The sequence below is a fragment of the Alexandromys fortis genome, unplaced genomic scaffold (assembly GCF_014885135.2).
Source record: "Alexandromys fortis isolate MF-2015 unplaced genomic scaffold, M_Fortis_MF-2015_v1.1 scaffold_37, whole genome shotgun sequence".
Taxonomy (NCBI): Eukaryota; Metazoa; Chordata; class Mammalia; order Rodentia; family Cricetidae; genus Alexandromys; species Alexandromys fortis.
Genome location: NW_026067914.1, coordinates 4,968,670 through 4,985,470, shown reverse-complemented (window position 1 = coordinate 4,985,470; position 16,801 = coordinate 4,968,670). Strand labels below are relative to the sequence as shown.

The window sequence follows — 16,801 nt, the reverse complement described above, 5'->3', positions numbered from 1 at the left end:
TATATGAGAGAGAGAGTTACTGTCAAATCGCTTTGAACCCTGAATCTCTATTATCCTGGCAATTTCTTTCTTCTGTATTGAAATTACTCATAGCAACCTTCCACTAGGTGGTGCACAGTCATTTGATAGTCTGGTTCCAAGGCCAGGAACTGATCATTCTTTTTAAAGTTTCAGCATATGAATATTTTGTGGCTCATTATATAAAGACAGAATATGTGTGCATCATCTTGCAATGTTCAATCTTTCATCATAAGAGCAAGCAAAAATCTTTTTGTTCATTACAGTGGTGGTAGATTATGTCTAATATTTAAGACACCTTTAAATTGCCTTCCATTAGGCCATTAACTGTCCACTGACTGTTTATACCCATGGCCTGTGTGATTTCCTATAAATCATCATTAAAAAGGGAGTAAATATTAATGACTTTATTTTACAAATAAAACACGTCAGACCCATGACTTACCAAAGGACTATGGCAAGGACATTATAGGTGAGAAGCTAGGACCCGGAACAGTTGGTAGCCCTCAGCTGTTGCTGCTCATGGGCATATCATCCAGCTTTGAACGTTATGCACTGGAGGTTATTCTACCAAGTGTGTCCTGGGTAACATTAAATCCTTTGGCAAAAAGCTAAAAAAAAAAAAAGCTATTTTTTTTTTGCTTTTCTAGAAGTAAATAAATGTTATTGAACACTGTGATCTGCCATATTAATTTATTTTGAAAAATAATCTACCCTTTGATAAAATCTTTGTTACATAGAAAAGTATATTTCAATACTAATAAAACCAAATTTAATAGACTCTCTTCTTGTTCAGCTTTGCATAAAACTAAACTGTATTAGCTACTTAATAAGAGTATGTTTTGTTTTTATTTTTATTAATCTGTACCCTGCCTAAGATAAATTAATCTTTAAATATCTATAGAATCATATAACTTACCATGCAATATGTTAGCTTTTGTATGTGTGTGTATCTTATTAAATTAACTACTAATCTAATAAAATTTTCAATGGAGATCACCCTGTTCATTTTGCTATTTTTAGTATAGAGAAATTGACTGAAGTAGCTCGCTACTACATTGAAACATCTACAAAAATTCAAAATGAGATTTATTTAAGCCAAGAAGACTTCTACATCAATGGAGACATAAAAGTCTTCCCAGATGCTGTCCCACCGACCCGTCCTCCACCAGTAGAAAAGGAAGAAGATGGCACCCTGACAATCGAACAGCTTGACAGTCTCCGAGATCAGTTCTTAGATATGGCACCGAAAGGTAAGAAAAGAATCACCACAGATGAAACCCGAGATGATTAGAATTGCCTGTGGTGGCTATCGCTTGGCAAGAAGATGAGTGAGCTCTGTTGGAGTGTGTGGTACCGCAAGGAGACCCTGCTCTGTTCCAGTTTGTCAGCTATTTGCTCTAAAGGGCATCCATCTGAATTAAAACAAGGAAGAGAGTTACAGTGACTGACACTCCAGCAGTGTGGGGGTGTGGCAGTGGGCATCCTTGATAACTCTTTTCTCCTGTCTTCCTCCTCCTTTGACTCCACTTGACATATGGAAGGTAATCTTGGTTCATACTTCTAAGTAGAGATGTATTGGGGATGCTGAGTTTGTGTTTCTATCTATCCAGGGAGGGGATACTAGGAAGTGAAGTATGTCCCTCTTTAGAACTGCCTTTTCCTTCAGTGCCTCGAAGATCTGGATCAGAACAAATGAGTTACTGAAAGATACGTGCCTAATTTATTTGGTCACCTGAATGCTTACATTATTTTCTTCACATAAATTCTTGAATACCTTCCTATTTGATCATGACAGGTTTATGCCTTCTGCACTGAGTCTCACCAGTTAGTATCCTATGTAAATTCAGACTGATATGTGTGTAGGAATCATCTAGAATCACCAGAACCAAACACTGCATCACAGAGCTGTTAAGCAGTATGTTTATGGCCATATAAATTTTGTTTGTTCCTCTTATGTGTGAACAAAGTTGTCTTTCAAAAATAGGTTTATTATAATTCTCCAAATGTCCTAATTATTAGGAAAGCTTTTCTGTAGAGACACTCCATGGGTTTTAACATAAACTCAGTTTCACTTTTTGAAAATTGGTCCCAGTATTTCCAGAAATCCAAAGAAAATATCATTGAAAGCAACAATGATAACTCACTCTATAGTCTATGGTTTCCTTGCCAAGACCAATGGGTATCAAGGTGTACATATGTTTGCTTGTGTCAGGTCATCAAATAGCTTGAGAAATCTTTATGCATCCAATGTATATAAACACCCAATGTGTCTAAGGACAGACATGATGGCAATATTTGGACAAGATTAATGTGGACACTAGCAAATGCCAAAAATCCAACTTTGTCAGAAGCCAACTCCAAAATCCTGTTACCTTCTAGCAAGACAGAGTCTATCCTCTTTCCCTTGAATGAATTTTATAATGTATTTTAAATTTGTAATTTAGTGTGTGTGTGTGTGTGTGTGTGTGTGTGTGTGTGTGTGTGGTGCCTTCATGAAATATGTGTAAATACATCATGGACATGCCTGGTGCTGGTGGAGATCAGAGGCAAGCATCAGAAGCCCTGGAACTATTGTCACAGGTAGTGGTGAGCCACCTTGTGGATACTGGGAGCAAACTATAGGCCCTTCAGTTAAGTGCCATTGCCCCAACCTCCACAATGCCTTTTTATCACATGATTTCCTTTTGAAGTTGGAGTGGCTATTCATTTTGTCCATGCTATATATTTACATACAAAATAATGGTGACTGAGAGGAAACGATCTGATTAGTGGACTAACAGAACCATTTAGAGGCATTTGAGTAGTTAAAAGTGAACTTTTGAAGATTATAAGTCATTAATAATTTACTTCTAAAGGGATCCAAGTAATTATGGTGAATATCCTAACACATTCTTCAATATATCCTCAAAGTCAAAGATGACATTCCCGGCTAAGAATTTAAAACTAAGTAGCAAATGGTATTTTACAACCTCTCATATCTCAATATATAAACTCTAGAAACATTGGAATAAAAGTATGTCCACAGATAAAATTTATCTTTTTTATGAGTATAATAAATAGGGAAAGACCATTTTCAGACAATAATGAAACAGCAAGATTGATGTTTTGGTCACTGTTCTATTGTGAAGAGACACTATGTCCATGGGAACACTTATAAAAGAAAGCATTTAATTGGGGTTTGCTTAAAATTTTATAGATTTAGTTCATTTTCAACATGGCAGGGAGCCTGGTGGCAGTCAGGCAGACATGGTTCTAAAGAAATAGTTGAGAGTTCTTCATCTGGATTCTCAGGTTGCAGAAAGAGAGTGATACTGGGCTTGGCTTGGGCCTTTGAAACCTCAAAGCCCACTCCCAATGACAAACTTCCTCTAAACAGGGCCTCATCTCCCAATCCTTCTCAAGTAGGGCTGCTCACTGATGACTGAGCACTCAAATGTAAGAGCTTATAGGGTCCTTCTTATCCAACCCACCACAAGAGAATGGATGGGGAAAGAGGAAAGTAAGTAATAGCTAAAAATTTTAAAAACATAATTAGAAAAAAACTATCTGCTATGGTAGAGTTTAGAATCTGACTTGAAAAGACAAAGAAAAATATAATATAAAGCAGTAGGTTAATTATGAGACAGAATATGAAATCTAGGAAAGTGCCCATGAGTGCAAAACAAAGAATTGGTGTGTAATGATTACGGCTCGTCCAAGAACAAAATATGTGGAGAAAAAGATTAGCAAATCTAAGGAAGCGTTGAGTGATTTGGTGACAAGGATCTAGAAGGTATTTAAATTTAAAAGAACAAACTTTAGAAAATGTATAGCAAAGAGTATAGGAAGATGGATGTTGAATGAGCTGTCGAGGGAGTGGCTGATATCTTATTTCCTCCCCCAGCTGGGTGAAAACTGCTGGAGAACAGCTGGTGAGTCTTTATCAGAGGAGTGCTCTGAACACACTCAGCTGGAGATATTGCACACACGGATAACTGCTGTCATTTAGACAGAGGGTACAGAGCTGGATATGAGATGTGGGATTTTCGATGATTCAAAGTTAGTTATGGTCTAAGTTTGATCAAATTATAAACAAACAACACCCAGCTGAAAAGAATATGCATGCTGTATGTTTATTTCTAGATCTATGCTAAACACTTAGTCATAGTGTTGGTGTCTCTCCAGCTGCAGTAATGTTCATGGCCATTGTTTTTGCTGTTGATTGCCTAAACATGGCCTGCACAAGACCACAGCAGCCAACACTGCGGCATAGATGGGGGAAGGGCTCAAAAGGCTCCACCCCTAGCTGAGGAGCTACAGACAGTCTGTGGCTACTGAAAAGGGGAATATGTTTTCTTCAGGTCAAGCCCCCTAAGAAGTAGACTGCTCAAGACAAAATGATTAGCCCTGTACTCATATGCACATGATCTACACCAACTGCATGTATACATAAAAATATATATACATATACATTTATATTATGTACATATGTATATATATTGAATGAGAAGAGTATATGTATTTAAGAGGCAAATGTGGGTGGGAGGAGTTCTTCAATAACCATGTGGAGGTTTTTTTTTAAAGGCAAAGACTCTTCAGATGCCGTGACTAAAGTCACCAGAAAGCAGAAAAAGGCACGGAAACTTGACTACTACCTACCAGAAAGAAACCATCAGTTTTTGAAAATCTGGCTCAAAAAGTACCCTTGGCTTGTATACGATGAGCTATTAAACATTATGTTCTGTGCTCTGTGTCGTAAGCACGGGGTGAAGTCGGGGGGAAGTCAAGTGAGTTTTTTCTACGGCACAGACAACTTCAGGGCTGAATTTCTCAGTGCCCACCACCTTAGTGAAGCCCATGCCAAGGCATCTCTGATGGAAGCGACAAGTGGTTCTCCAGTGAACAGAGCTGCCACTGAGATAGTGGTAAGGACCATGAGCAAAGTTACTCTTGGGAGAGTAGAGAACCTATTTAGATCATGTCATGCCCTAGCGAAGACTGGACGGCCCCTCAAAGACTTTCTTTGGATGTGTAAGCTGGATGATATGAAGGGTGTCGATATAGGCCCAGTCTTCAGAACTAATAAATCAGCAAGAACATTCACACATTACATTGCTGAAGTCGAAAGAAAAAATCTAAGAGAAAAACTAGAAAAAAGTAAATTTTTCTCGGTCATCAGTGATGGAACTATAGACAGTTTAGCCGAGGAAGTCACAATGGTCTATGTTCAGTTTGCACATGCAGGAAAAGTGCAATGTCAGATTGTCGGGGTACAGTCAGTAGAACAGAAGGACCCCTTGACAATAAAAACTGTTATTGAGAAAACTCTAGAGATGAATCTTCAACTTAGGCTGTCAAGCCATGACTGGGCAAAAAAGTTAGTTGGTTTTGGAAGCAGTGATTCCCCTGGAATGGAGGAAGAAAACCGAGTGGCCCTGCTTTTGAGAGAAATACAGCCATGTGTGCAAAGTGTGTATTGCTTTGCACATCACCTAGAAATGGCTTATAAAACAGTGTTCCAGAGTGTCCCTCTGTACCACGACCTCACGGGCCTCCTTACCAATATTTACCACTTCTACCGCCACTCTCCGCTTCTGAGGAATTCTCTCATAACTGCCTTCAGAGACCTCCACCTTAGACCTGTGATGCCTTCTCAAATCAGAGGCAGACAGTGGCTTCAAGAACTACAGGCTGCCCTCCAGAACTTTCTAAAAGGATACCCAGCAATTGTTCAGCAACTGCATTCAGTAAGTAATTTTGAAATATGTTTTTCTGGAACATCAAAAAGTATTCTTACAGAATTCTTTGGAATAAGGTTTTTGAGGTGGAGAAATATCTACCTTATCATTCCAAACTTGTGTTACAGGCTGATGAAGGCAAAAATGATACCGACCAACAGAAAGCCAGTGAACTTCTAGATCTTCTTCTCCAAGCTGATATCATCAAATTTGCTCATTTCTTGATGGACATCATTAGTGTCCTTAGCGTTCTGTCCCGTGCCAGTCAGAACAGGAATTCTTCAATTGCAGATATATTTACTACCTTGGAGTCAACACTGAAAATGCTCCAGATCTATCAATCAAGGTGACAGGTTGAGACCATCTGAGGGTCTGTCAAGGAAGACAGTTTGACAAGGGGACTTCTTTTCCTGGTGGGCATCCATTTAATTCTCTACTTGGGTGATCTTCTTCCAGACCAGGGCCAAAAGAACGCAGGGTGGATTCAGCCACACACTTTCATGGTAACTGCCTCCAGGGGAAAGAAAACATCTCTACCGTGAGAAAGGTGGTTTTAACACATCTTATCAAGAGGCTGCAAGACTGTTTCAGAGATGCCAGCCTAGATGTGGTGAGAGCAACCATGATTGCAAGCTTTAAACTGTGGCCCGCAAAGATAAATCAAGGTAACTCATAGGCACCAGTGACTCTGAACTCACTGTTCTGTCGACTGCATGATGTTATTTTGGGTATGTGATATTTTTGTTTATCTGTATCGATTGCAGAATTTGGAGAAAAAGAGATATCCATTCTGATCTCACATTATGAACCAGTTCTAGAAGCTGCCAATGTGAAAACTGACGAAGTAGATACCGAGTGGAGCATGTTAAAATTAGAAATATATGCCAGGTGAATAGGAAGCAAACTGAAGAAAGTGACATGTATCAGTAGCTGGGTAAAGGCTAGGTCTCTCAATCTTTCCTGTCCTTTCTCTTGCCTCCTAGATTTCAGAACGTTCGGAAGCTGACCTGGGATTTTGTAAACTCCATTTACTCACATAAATATCCAAATATCCTGACGCTCGTTGACTTAGTTCTGGCCCTCCCTGCAAGTTCAGCAGAACCAGAACGTGGATGTAGTCAGATAAAACGCTTCCACTTGCACATGGATGAGAAAACCAAGGCTGAGAGCTTGACAGACATCCTCGTCATTCAGCTGAACTCTCCAGACATCAGCAGCTTTGACCCTAGGAAAGCTATCCGTTTGTGGACTACAAGAACGCAGTCCTCAGCTGCTCACGTGGGACCTGATCTGGACAGCTCCTCGATCTCAGAAAGCCAAGATGAAAGAGACGAGTGATGCTGCTTACGTGATGTCGGCTTTGTTACTGATCGCAACAAAACTAAAGAAATAACCTTCAAAATATTTAAAGTAAAGTAGCAGCCAGTCTTTGCCTCAGAGGCAAAAGACACTTGGCATTTTCCAAATGTACAAAGAAATACAAAGCAAAAGAAAAAAAATTCAAAATCACTTTTGTTTTGCTTCTGTTCTGTGTTTGCATGGTTTGATTTCAATTCCTGGGGTGAAGGCTGGTACTCCTAAGCAGCATTTCAACGTCATCTTTCTGAGAAGTTTCTCGAAGGCTGAGTAGACTGATGCTCTTCGCTTGCTCAGACTTGCCAGACAACTGACTCTGGTTCCTGGATACTTCTGAAGTCTAGTTGCCTTGAGTAATTCACCATGCCAAACTGATGGAATTCTTTTTAAATTTATCTCTGAACAAATATTGTCACTGAAACTGTTATCGATAGTGTCTGAAAGGATCATATGCCTAAATGCCTTGGGCAGCTGAGTAACAAGGTCAAATGTTAAGAAGGCTTTCACACTTCACACTAAGATGCCCGTATGAACAAATCCTAGGTGAACCGAAAATAGCAAATTTTGCAACATTTTGTTTCCTAATGTCGCCATGAGAACATATTATACAATGGCTAGAATTTTAAGTGCTTTGCTTCTCTTGGCAGTTTTAGTAGATTTTATTTGTGGTTCCATCTTAAAGAACATGTTTGATTTATTTATAATATCTGAAACTCAGTGTGGCATCATATAAACTTTTATTTACAGGGAAACATTTTACCCTGGAAAAATGTTCTCATGACTAATATTAGATGCTTCTGTGAAGTCAAAATAATATAAAGTTCATCTCTGAATTACCTGTGGATGTTTAATTATACCAAAAGAATAAGGGTGAACTCCTGCTAATCATCGTATTGCCTTACAAGTCTTACAAAAATCCATGTGGTTTGAAACATCGACATTTCAAAGGGATAACTGCATGTTCCTAGGGGTTGGAAGAAGCAGTGTGGTTCATGTGGACTCGGTGATATGATGAAAACTCAGACATAAAAGGAAACCTTAGAATGTTATGTCTAATTCACCTTTGTTACTCCTGAAAACGGAATAGTTCTATACAGTGTACCTGACTAATACTTGGATGTATATAACTGGTCTCCCATAATTCTAGAAGGTACCTTGGCTCTTGTGTGTTAGCCAAAATTTTTGTTGTTGTTGTTTGCATTTATTTGTTTTGTTTCTCTATTTTTAATGCATGTGCATGCAACTTGGACTAAGATCTAAGAAGCTGTGTCTTGTAGATATACTAAAGTAGATTAGTGGGCAGGAGCAAGGCAGTTGGATATTTAGTAGTATTTTAGAGTTAATTAGAACCTGTAATCTCATTGAACTCATTCAATAGCCATCCAAACCTCCCTGCAGTTAGAAAGCAAGCAATTGCTACCTGGAGGACAAACTGGGAAAGGGGTGCTACCTTTGTTGTGGCATCTCGTTTGCATGCATTTGAAAAACGAACTGTTTTACCTCTGTGTTCTACTGGAGATAGCAAAAGTTATCATGGCTCTTAAAAATTCAAGCCACTTGGACCAAAACATCAAGGAAGATATGCAATTTTAATATTTTCTCAACCAGAAATGTTTACTTGTTTGTTTTCCTGGAACACAGAGGAGACTCTTTGGAGAGATAACAAGTGCATCAGGATTTTTAAAATGTTTTTAAAGTAGCCTCTTTCTAAAGTACAAGTTTCAGTGCTAGATAATTAATAAATTCAACAAGTAAATGTTTCCTTGTGTTGTAGGCGTCATAGGAAATAAGGCGTTCACTGACATTCTGCTTGATTTGGTGACCCTGAACCTCGGAACGAATAACTTCCCGAGCAGCTGGATGCACCTCACCCAGCCTGATGTAAGCATCTGCTTTGCTTAGGCACTAAAAGCCTTTAGTGCTGGCTTCACTTGATCTGTGAGTAGTTCTAAAAGAACTAATACTAACACAGTTGGTGGCACTAGCAAGAAGTCTATGAAATTTAAATGAGTGAAGGAACTTGAAAGTGAGACAGATTATTGATGACCAAACACTGACACATTTCAGGAACTGAGAGAATCAACCAAATTCCTATCAGCTTAGCTTGCAAGAAGCAGTAGATGATTTTGAGAGTCCTTGTTTCCCACCATAGGCTCATAGATGCCCTAGGAAATACAATAGTTACAGTACACTGCCATGTTTGTTTGTGATATTCCGTCTTTAACCTTCCACTGGTGAAGACGCAGGTTAACAGAAATGCCGAGAGTGAGTCGGAAGAGTAACAGTAAACAAAAACCATAAATGTCAAGAGAGCAAAATAAATAAAATCCTTTCTAGTTATTGAATGATGTGGATCAGTTGTTAGAACAGAAAACGAAAGTAAAGCCAAGCCAGAAATGGCTCTACCTGCCAATGCAAAATCCCTCTTCCCTTGGAACCAAGCTCTGAAAGCCTTAGTGGGAGGAGCTTCAAGTTATTCCCACAAACACTCCAGTGAGATATTCCTGTGTTCTTTCAGTTGCAGGAGATAACTTCTTTATTAACAGTAAACTCAGAGTTCGTGGACTGGAGGAAGTTCTTGATGGTCACAGCGATGCCATGGCCCATCCCCCTGGAGGAGGAGCTCCTGGAGACTCTGCAAAGGTTTAAGGCCCTGGACGAAGCACAGACAGGCACCATCACTTTCGAACAATATAAGCAGGTAGACCAGTAAAACCAGAGCCCTTTGTCCTAACGAGGGCCCAGCTCACTGATGACATGCCACATTTCAGGCCGCTGCTGTGTTCCTTAGAAGCTCATATGTAGCCAGCACAAACAGAGTCAAAGTCTTAGGCAGGAATTTGGCTTCTATCCTCAGGGAAAGCAACAGAAAAAGAAAAATAAAGCCAACATGTCCTGGGGAACTAAGGGTCCTTAATAAAGTCACAAAGCCTTCATTATCCTTCTTCTGAGTTCTCAGCCAGTAGTTAGCTGCCCATGGGTGTATATCAAAACCACATGCAGGCCTTTGAAGTGTCCGACTGTCCAGTCCCCTAAACTCCAAGGAGTAGCAAGAGCAGTGGTGAAGAATGTGGCAGCTGAAGGGAGTTTTGTACTTTTCCTTTGGAATGAGGGGATTAGTGGATGATGGAACTTCTTTTGACAGAGGTTCCTCTGTTCCATTTAAAATATCTATAGATATACAAGCAGAAGTGTCCTTCTTCAGGTCAAGAGGCAGTTCTAAGTCACTGCCATAGATGTGGAGGTTGAAAACTTGGATGTGTGAAATCACCTAAAAAAAAAAAGTGATAGGTGACCCAGAACACAATACCTGCTCACTCAAATTAGTGGGTGGAATGTAATGGTGGCTTGTTATAGAGCATGATTGTTGGAATTTTTAATACAGAAACCAAATTACAAATTATTGAAGAAAATAATTGGTCATTAGGATGATAAATGGAGAGAGAGAGAGAGAGAGAGAGAGAGAGAGAGAGAGGTCCTTCTAGCCATCAAGTCAGATATATGAACATCTACTGCAGTTTTTGAAAATTTGAATGTTGTGATTGGTGATGGAATTCTATACATGACACAGCTGCCTGAACTACTTGCTTCATCTCTACTGTGAGTGTGACTTGTTCACTAGTCCATATCACTAGAGACAACAAAGAAAGGAGTCATTTGTAAGGCCTTAACTTTGAAGCAGGTTAATGATCTGTAGGGAATTTTCTCCCGTGTGGTTTTTCACTGAAAGCTTCCAGAGCTTCCAGTCTTGTCTTGTTTAGATTAATAGGTGGCATCCTTTTCATTGGGTAGCCTAGAGGTTCCTGCACTCAGACACTGAAGCAAATGATGAAACACTTGATCCCTAATGGCTGATCAAGATGCTAGTTTGGCTAATTGAGCTCTGATGTATGTACTTCTCAAACACCAAATTAGGAATGTCGCACCTGCTTGCAATTTGTTATGATGACTTTCTTTGAAAAATGAAAGCCGTGAAGCAAAACCTATACTGTGCCCAGAGAGCTTAAGAGTTTTAAAAAACAGACATTTGTGGAGACATTAGTTGTTGATTGACGCAGGTTATCAAATTGAACATCTTCCTTTTACAAATAAGGGAACAAATGTTGTTGGCAACATTTTCCAAAACACTGATTCAAACTAGAACCGTCTGTTGGCATGAATCCCTTTCCTTCCTACTCCCAGATAGCCCAGGACTCTGACTGTGCACTTGACTTTACTGCATGCCTTTTTCAGACTTCAAACATTAGCTGGCTCACAAAAAAAAAATGCTCTTTCATGGGGGAAAAGTCAAAACCATTTCTAGAGGAAATTTTTATGTCATCTATTGAATATGTCACATTAGAGCAGTAAAGTAACATAACTGTGGTACTGAAATCAGCTTTTCTAGGAAGAAAAAACTGTCTGCTGTAATTTCTGTTTGTCTGCCTCTCTCCTTTGACTACTTGCAAGTTCACCACAACAGCCATTAAGACTTGTGCCAATTTCTGAAGTTTCTAAAATGGAAGTTGTTCAGACAATGTTCTGTGGCTGGGTAATGAACATAAAGTCTTATTTGTCTTTTGCTTCGGGTCCTGTTGTCACTATCACAAACTGTCCTATGTCGAGGTTTAATCAGACTATAGAATTGTATAGTGTAGAAATGTACAAAATGTAGAATTATATACTTTTGAAGCATCAACTCATCTTTTTACCAGTGAGAACATACAATTGCCACGAGCTCAGTCATTCAGATGGTCTAGGACCAAATTAAACACAGTACAACTTCTCTAAGGAAACGCCAATAAATTCTTTAGTCAAGTGTTAGTGTAACAGTGCCAAGAGCATTTTCATATTTTAAAGAGAAATAGCATCTATTAATCCAGTAAAGCAGTACACTTAACTGAATGTTGCTTCTCAGTTTAACCACATTCAGATTCAGTAGCTTAAAACTTAAAATTTCACACCACTAAAATTTTATGGTTAAGACTTTTGAGTTATTTTTGTATAGATTTTGTTGCTGTGTCTTTAAGTTCATTGGTATTTTCTCCACAGAGTAACTTACTAATCATATAATCAAGTATATTTTCCTGTCAGGTATAGTATTTTTTATTTCTATTAGTTGTAGAACTATCTCCTTTTCAGCATAGAAAGAAACCCATGCTTCACATCTACAGGAAACCCCTGGTTGCCATTAACTATTCCAGAAAGTGCAATCAATTCTTGGAATAAAGAAAAGAAAGCTTTGAGTATAGACAACGTAGTAACTCTTGGTACAAGTGTGCATGTGTGTGTGTGTGTGTGTGAAGAGTTTATTAGATATAAAATTCTAGTTTCTCAATATACAGTCTAGCAACTCAATACTTGTTGTATGGTGTTAAGTGGCCGACATGAATGTCAACTCAAAGTTGAGGTATAGTCAGGTCAAGGTGATGCTTAAAGGAGACGGATTAGAGGATCCTCTCTGCGGTGGTGTGATCTAAGCCTGGTCTAGAAGGAAATATTGATTTTCAGAATGAAAAGGAGGCTAGAAGTCACCTTAGACACAAAGGACAATCTGATCTAAAGACTAAGATCAGACACCGAATCTGAGCAGAGACTAGTGTAGCAACATTGAAGGTCTGAGCAATTCAATGGGGTCACATAAAAAAAAAGGCTGAAACAAGTATGAGGGAAACTGGAAAAAAAAAGATGAGTGGCTGACACATGGCAGAGGTCATACGGCTATATAATAGTAGGAGTGAAATTGGAACAAAAGGAAAAATGGTGGAGGCATTCCCAAATGGGAATAGGAAGACAATTTGAAGGTATGACCAAAATATGGGAAATGAAGGCTACTGTTATCAACACACAGACCCCTCCAAAGTGTAGTCAGCAAGAACTTAAGATGAGGTCATAACTTCCAAGTGATTGTCACACTCCAAACACTAAAACATAGCTAGAACCCCTACTATGTTGACTTTTATTTGTGTAATACATGTTGGTATGATATCACTAACAAATACTTTATCACATATGAAAATAAAAATGGCAAAAGGATGAGATTCAAAGAAATGCAAATGCATCTATTGTTTTTCTCCAGACTCTCTGTGTCTTCTCTAATCTATATTTTGGAGATCACTGGGTAGAGAGTAGAACAATATTGTTTCACATTTTGGCTTTAAGAGAAATGATTACATCTTTGCACCAATATGTTAAGGATTTTCATTATATGTAAATATTTTTGTTTGTTTGTAGGCTGGTTTGTGGTTTACAGGAGATGAAGATGTAAAAATTCCAGAAAATCCCCTTGAACCATTGCCCTTCAACAGACAGGAACATCTTATAGAGGTAATCAGTAAGATTCTTTTTGTTGTTATTATTGGGTTTTGAGATGATTATCATTCTGTAACTCAAATTCAGCCTTCCAAGCACAGGGCTTCCAGGTGGGAACCATCACATCGATGTTAATCAGGTCATTTTTTATGCAGTAGGTGAGTAAGTGACAGTCGTCATTTTCTTCCTGTTCTTCCACTTGAGTTGAGGAATTTTCCCAATTCTGCCCTTGCTTCTTAGATCCTTTTGTTGTTTCCCCAAAGCCAAAGCTTTGATACTGATTCAGAGAACCATTCCCTGTAGAGAAACTCTATGGGGCCAAAATTTTCTATTAGTTATGTGATTATCGAAAACTTTCCATGGACTTGCTTGGATTTCAGTTGTTTTTTTTTTGTTTTGTTTCCCAACTATCATAATAAGCCATTCTCCCAATTTTAAAACTCATAAGCATTCTTCCAATTCTAAAATTGAGGGAAAAGATTCTATCATTTTGCAAGTATTTCCTTTATCCACTTTCTTTGATTATGTTAAACATGGCGAGATGTACAAACAACGTTGCCTATGTCCATAAGTAACTTGCTGTCCTCAGTATGACATCAATAATAGCACTAAAATTTACTGCAATTTCTGAGGCCACATAGATGCAAAACCTCAAAATCTGAAGGCCACTCTGACTTCTATATAAATGATGAGTATTTACCTAAAACTAAATTCAAGGGTAGCCACATTCAGTAATATAGTAGAAAATCTGAATTGTAGACTTAGACATCACACCAAATTCATTATAATATATTGATGGTTCAGTTTCTAGTTAGTCATAAGCTCAAAATTGCAGTACAAAATTGGATATAACTCCTTTCTAACATTTAAGTAAGCAATTCCCTTCAATTGGACGCAATTTTTAAAATACTTTTTTTACTTTTGATATCATAATTATATCATTTTCCCTTCCCTTTCCTCTTTCCAAACACTCCCATACAACTCTCCTTCGTCTCTTTCAAATTCATAGCCTCTTTTTTCATTAATTGTTGTTATACACACACACACACATATATATTTCTAAATATAAACTCAGTTTTCATAATCTATGTTTTCAGGGCTGACCATTTGGTTTTGGATAAGCAATTAGTGTACTCTTTCCTGGGGTAGACTATTTTTCCCACTCTCAGCATTCCTTAATTACCTGTAATTCGAGTCTTTTTCTTTTGCCCTAAGCATTTCTGCTACATGATAGCAGGAGAGAAGCTGAAGGAGGAGCCATGTAGTTACTGACAAGGTCCAAGACGTGTGCTTGACCATCAGGGTTAATAGTTGTTTGTCGCTGCTTTTAATGTGAGACAAGAGGACTGAGATAAATAATCCTATGAATCGTTTCCTTTATGGGGACAAAGTGATCATTATGTGTAGACTAGCTGGCCCGGAACTTGCTGTGAACACAAGGGTGATTTTGAACTCACAGATATCTGCCTGCCTCTTCATCCTGAGTGCTAAGATTCAAGGCATGTGCCACACACTTGTCTCTCGTACAAAGCCCTGGGAAGGAGGTTTCCACATGACTGTATGAACACGTCTCTCAGTGATCTGAGCAGGCTCCTTGGTACTTGGGATAGTCATGCTGCTGCTTGGCCATCATGTGACATGAAAAATAGTTTTCATGAAACCTACAAGTTTTTAGACATGTCAATCCTAGACAGTGTTTGTAGCCTTTTAATCAGCACTTAGAAACATAGAACATGTATCTATGACTTTAGAAACAAAGAAAGGTGTAGCTCTAACATCCTGGTAGAAAATTCATGGAGGAGAAGAGACTGTGGAATCAGAAAGAGATAGCCACATGGGCGAAGATGGCGGACAGCATAGGTGAGTGAAGATATGTACACATGCTGTGTGGTGTCCACAAGACAGAAAAGATGATCTGGGTGCTGTTTCACACACACACACACACACACACACACACACACACACACGCTCGCATCCATGGGTATTCTCAGCACCACCCTTAACATCTCAATGTTCATAAAATGCAACTGGACCTAAACTGTGAGGTCCCCACAATATTACTTAATCCATACTATGGGCCTATTGTTTGTTTGTGTTTATGTAATATTTTACTTTTTGATAGTTTCATTCATATATATATACATATATAACTGTGATGAATATTAGCCTTTGCAGCCCTCACTACCTTGTCTCCTTTTCCTCTCTTCTCCCTATTGAAATCCCTTTTCTTTCCAATGAGTCAGCTTCTTACCTCCTATTTTGAAGTCTTTTTTGAATATACAACCCACTGAATTTAAATAGGGCTGTCTACACGAGCATGGGTGGAAGGGTATTTACTGGACCATGGACAATTTGCATAATTATACCACGGAAGGAACAGACATACTTCCCCTGTCACCCTCAACAGGTTAACTGTCAATAAGCCCTTCAGAGGACTCACGAGGCCTTACCTCTCCCTTCTAGAGTGACATGTTGATGAGCCCACGCTTGCATAGCTCTTGTGCAAGTAACCACAGATGCAGTGAGATCAGGAGTGCACTGTGTCATGTCCAGCAGACACTGTTCCATAGCAAAAGTAGCTCCTCATGAGCTGGTATCTTACCATTTTTAAAGACTTACAAAGCCCATGCCTAGTTCATTAAGGTACTCAATAAGCATTTGTTGAGTGGCTGAAGCAACTAATGAGTGTTATTTTGCATCTGTAGAAATCGTTACGGAGTTAGTGAGTGGCCTGATATAATACCCTCTTGCTGTCCCACACTTCAGTAAATCTAGCTCTGACTTACCTGGATTCTCCGTTCATCATTACCCCATCTGCCTCTTCACTACCAAACTCAGTCTGTTTTCTCTCCAGTTAAAAACTGTGTGTGTGACAGTTCTTCTTTAGGCTGTTTGCTGACTGTGAGAAAGATCCACCCCAGCTTGACTACACGCAGATGTTGCTGTATTTTGCGTGCCATCCGGACACTATGGAAGGGGTCTACCGGGCCCTCAGTGTGGCTGTGGGAACTCACATCTTCCGGCGGGTTGAAACTCCTATGCTAATCGCAGACAAGGTAACTACATGGCACCAATATACCTGCTCTGGATTCTGGGTGGAAGTGAGGACACCGGAAGAATCAAAACTCATGATAATAGGAATTCGCTTCATTTCTTCATCGTATTTCCCTAGCTCTCCTAGGTTTTCCCTGTACCAGGTCATCCAGTAAACCTTCCTCAATTGTATTAAAATTGGGAAACTCAAATTCCTCCATATACGTTTGTAGTGAAATTAGCATCTGTTGGAAGTCCCTTGGTGGGGTTGACGTTTGCTCTAAAAGGAGCAGACTAGACTGTGTTTTGCTAGCAGTGTCGATAATAATAAACAAAACTTGACCCAAGGGTTTTAGAGTATGTATCTGAAGCAAACTCTGACT

The 16,801-nt window shown here is 39.0% G+C and overlaps 1 protein-coding gene across 7 annotated transcripts in view; it reads left to right on the top strand.

Annotated features, from left to right (window-relative positions):
• Spef2 (sperm flagellar 2) overlaps positions 1–16,801 on the top strand; it is a 146,316-nt gene that overhangs the window by 117,017 nt on the left and 12,498 nt on the right. For 4 of the 7 annotated variants that reach the window (XM_050139015.1, XM_050139014.1, XM_050139013.1 and 1 more), the window contains 6 exons: positions 1,042–1,271; positions 4,585–5,747; positions 5,867–6,084; positions 6,195–6,403; positions 6,503–6,626; positions 6,722–8,239. In XM_050139015.1, coding sequence (XP_049994972.1) covers positions 1,042–1,271; positions 4,585–5,747; positions 5,867–6,084; positions 6,195–6,403; positions 6,503–6,626; positions 6,722–7,076 — 2,299 coding nt within the window. In that variant the 3' untranslated portion in view covers positions 7,077–8,239. Of the gene's footprint in view, positions 1–1,041; positions 1,272–4,584; positions 5,748–5,866; positions 6,085–6,194; positions 6,404–6,502; positions 6,627–6,721; positions 8,240–8,868; positions 8,976–9,612; positions 9,796–13,307; positions 13,401–16,261; positions 16,442–16,801 lie in introns of those variants that run through there. The other 3 variants (XM_050139019.1, XM_050139018.1, XM_050139016.1) reach the window with 2 other exon arrangements.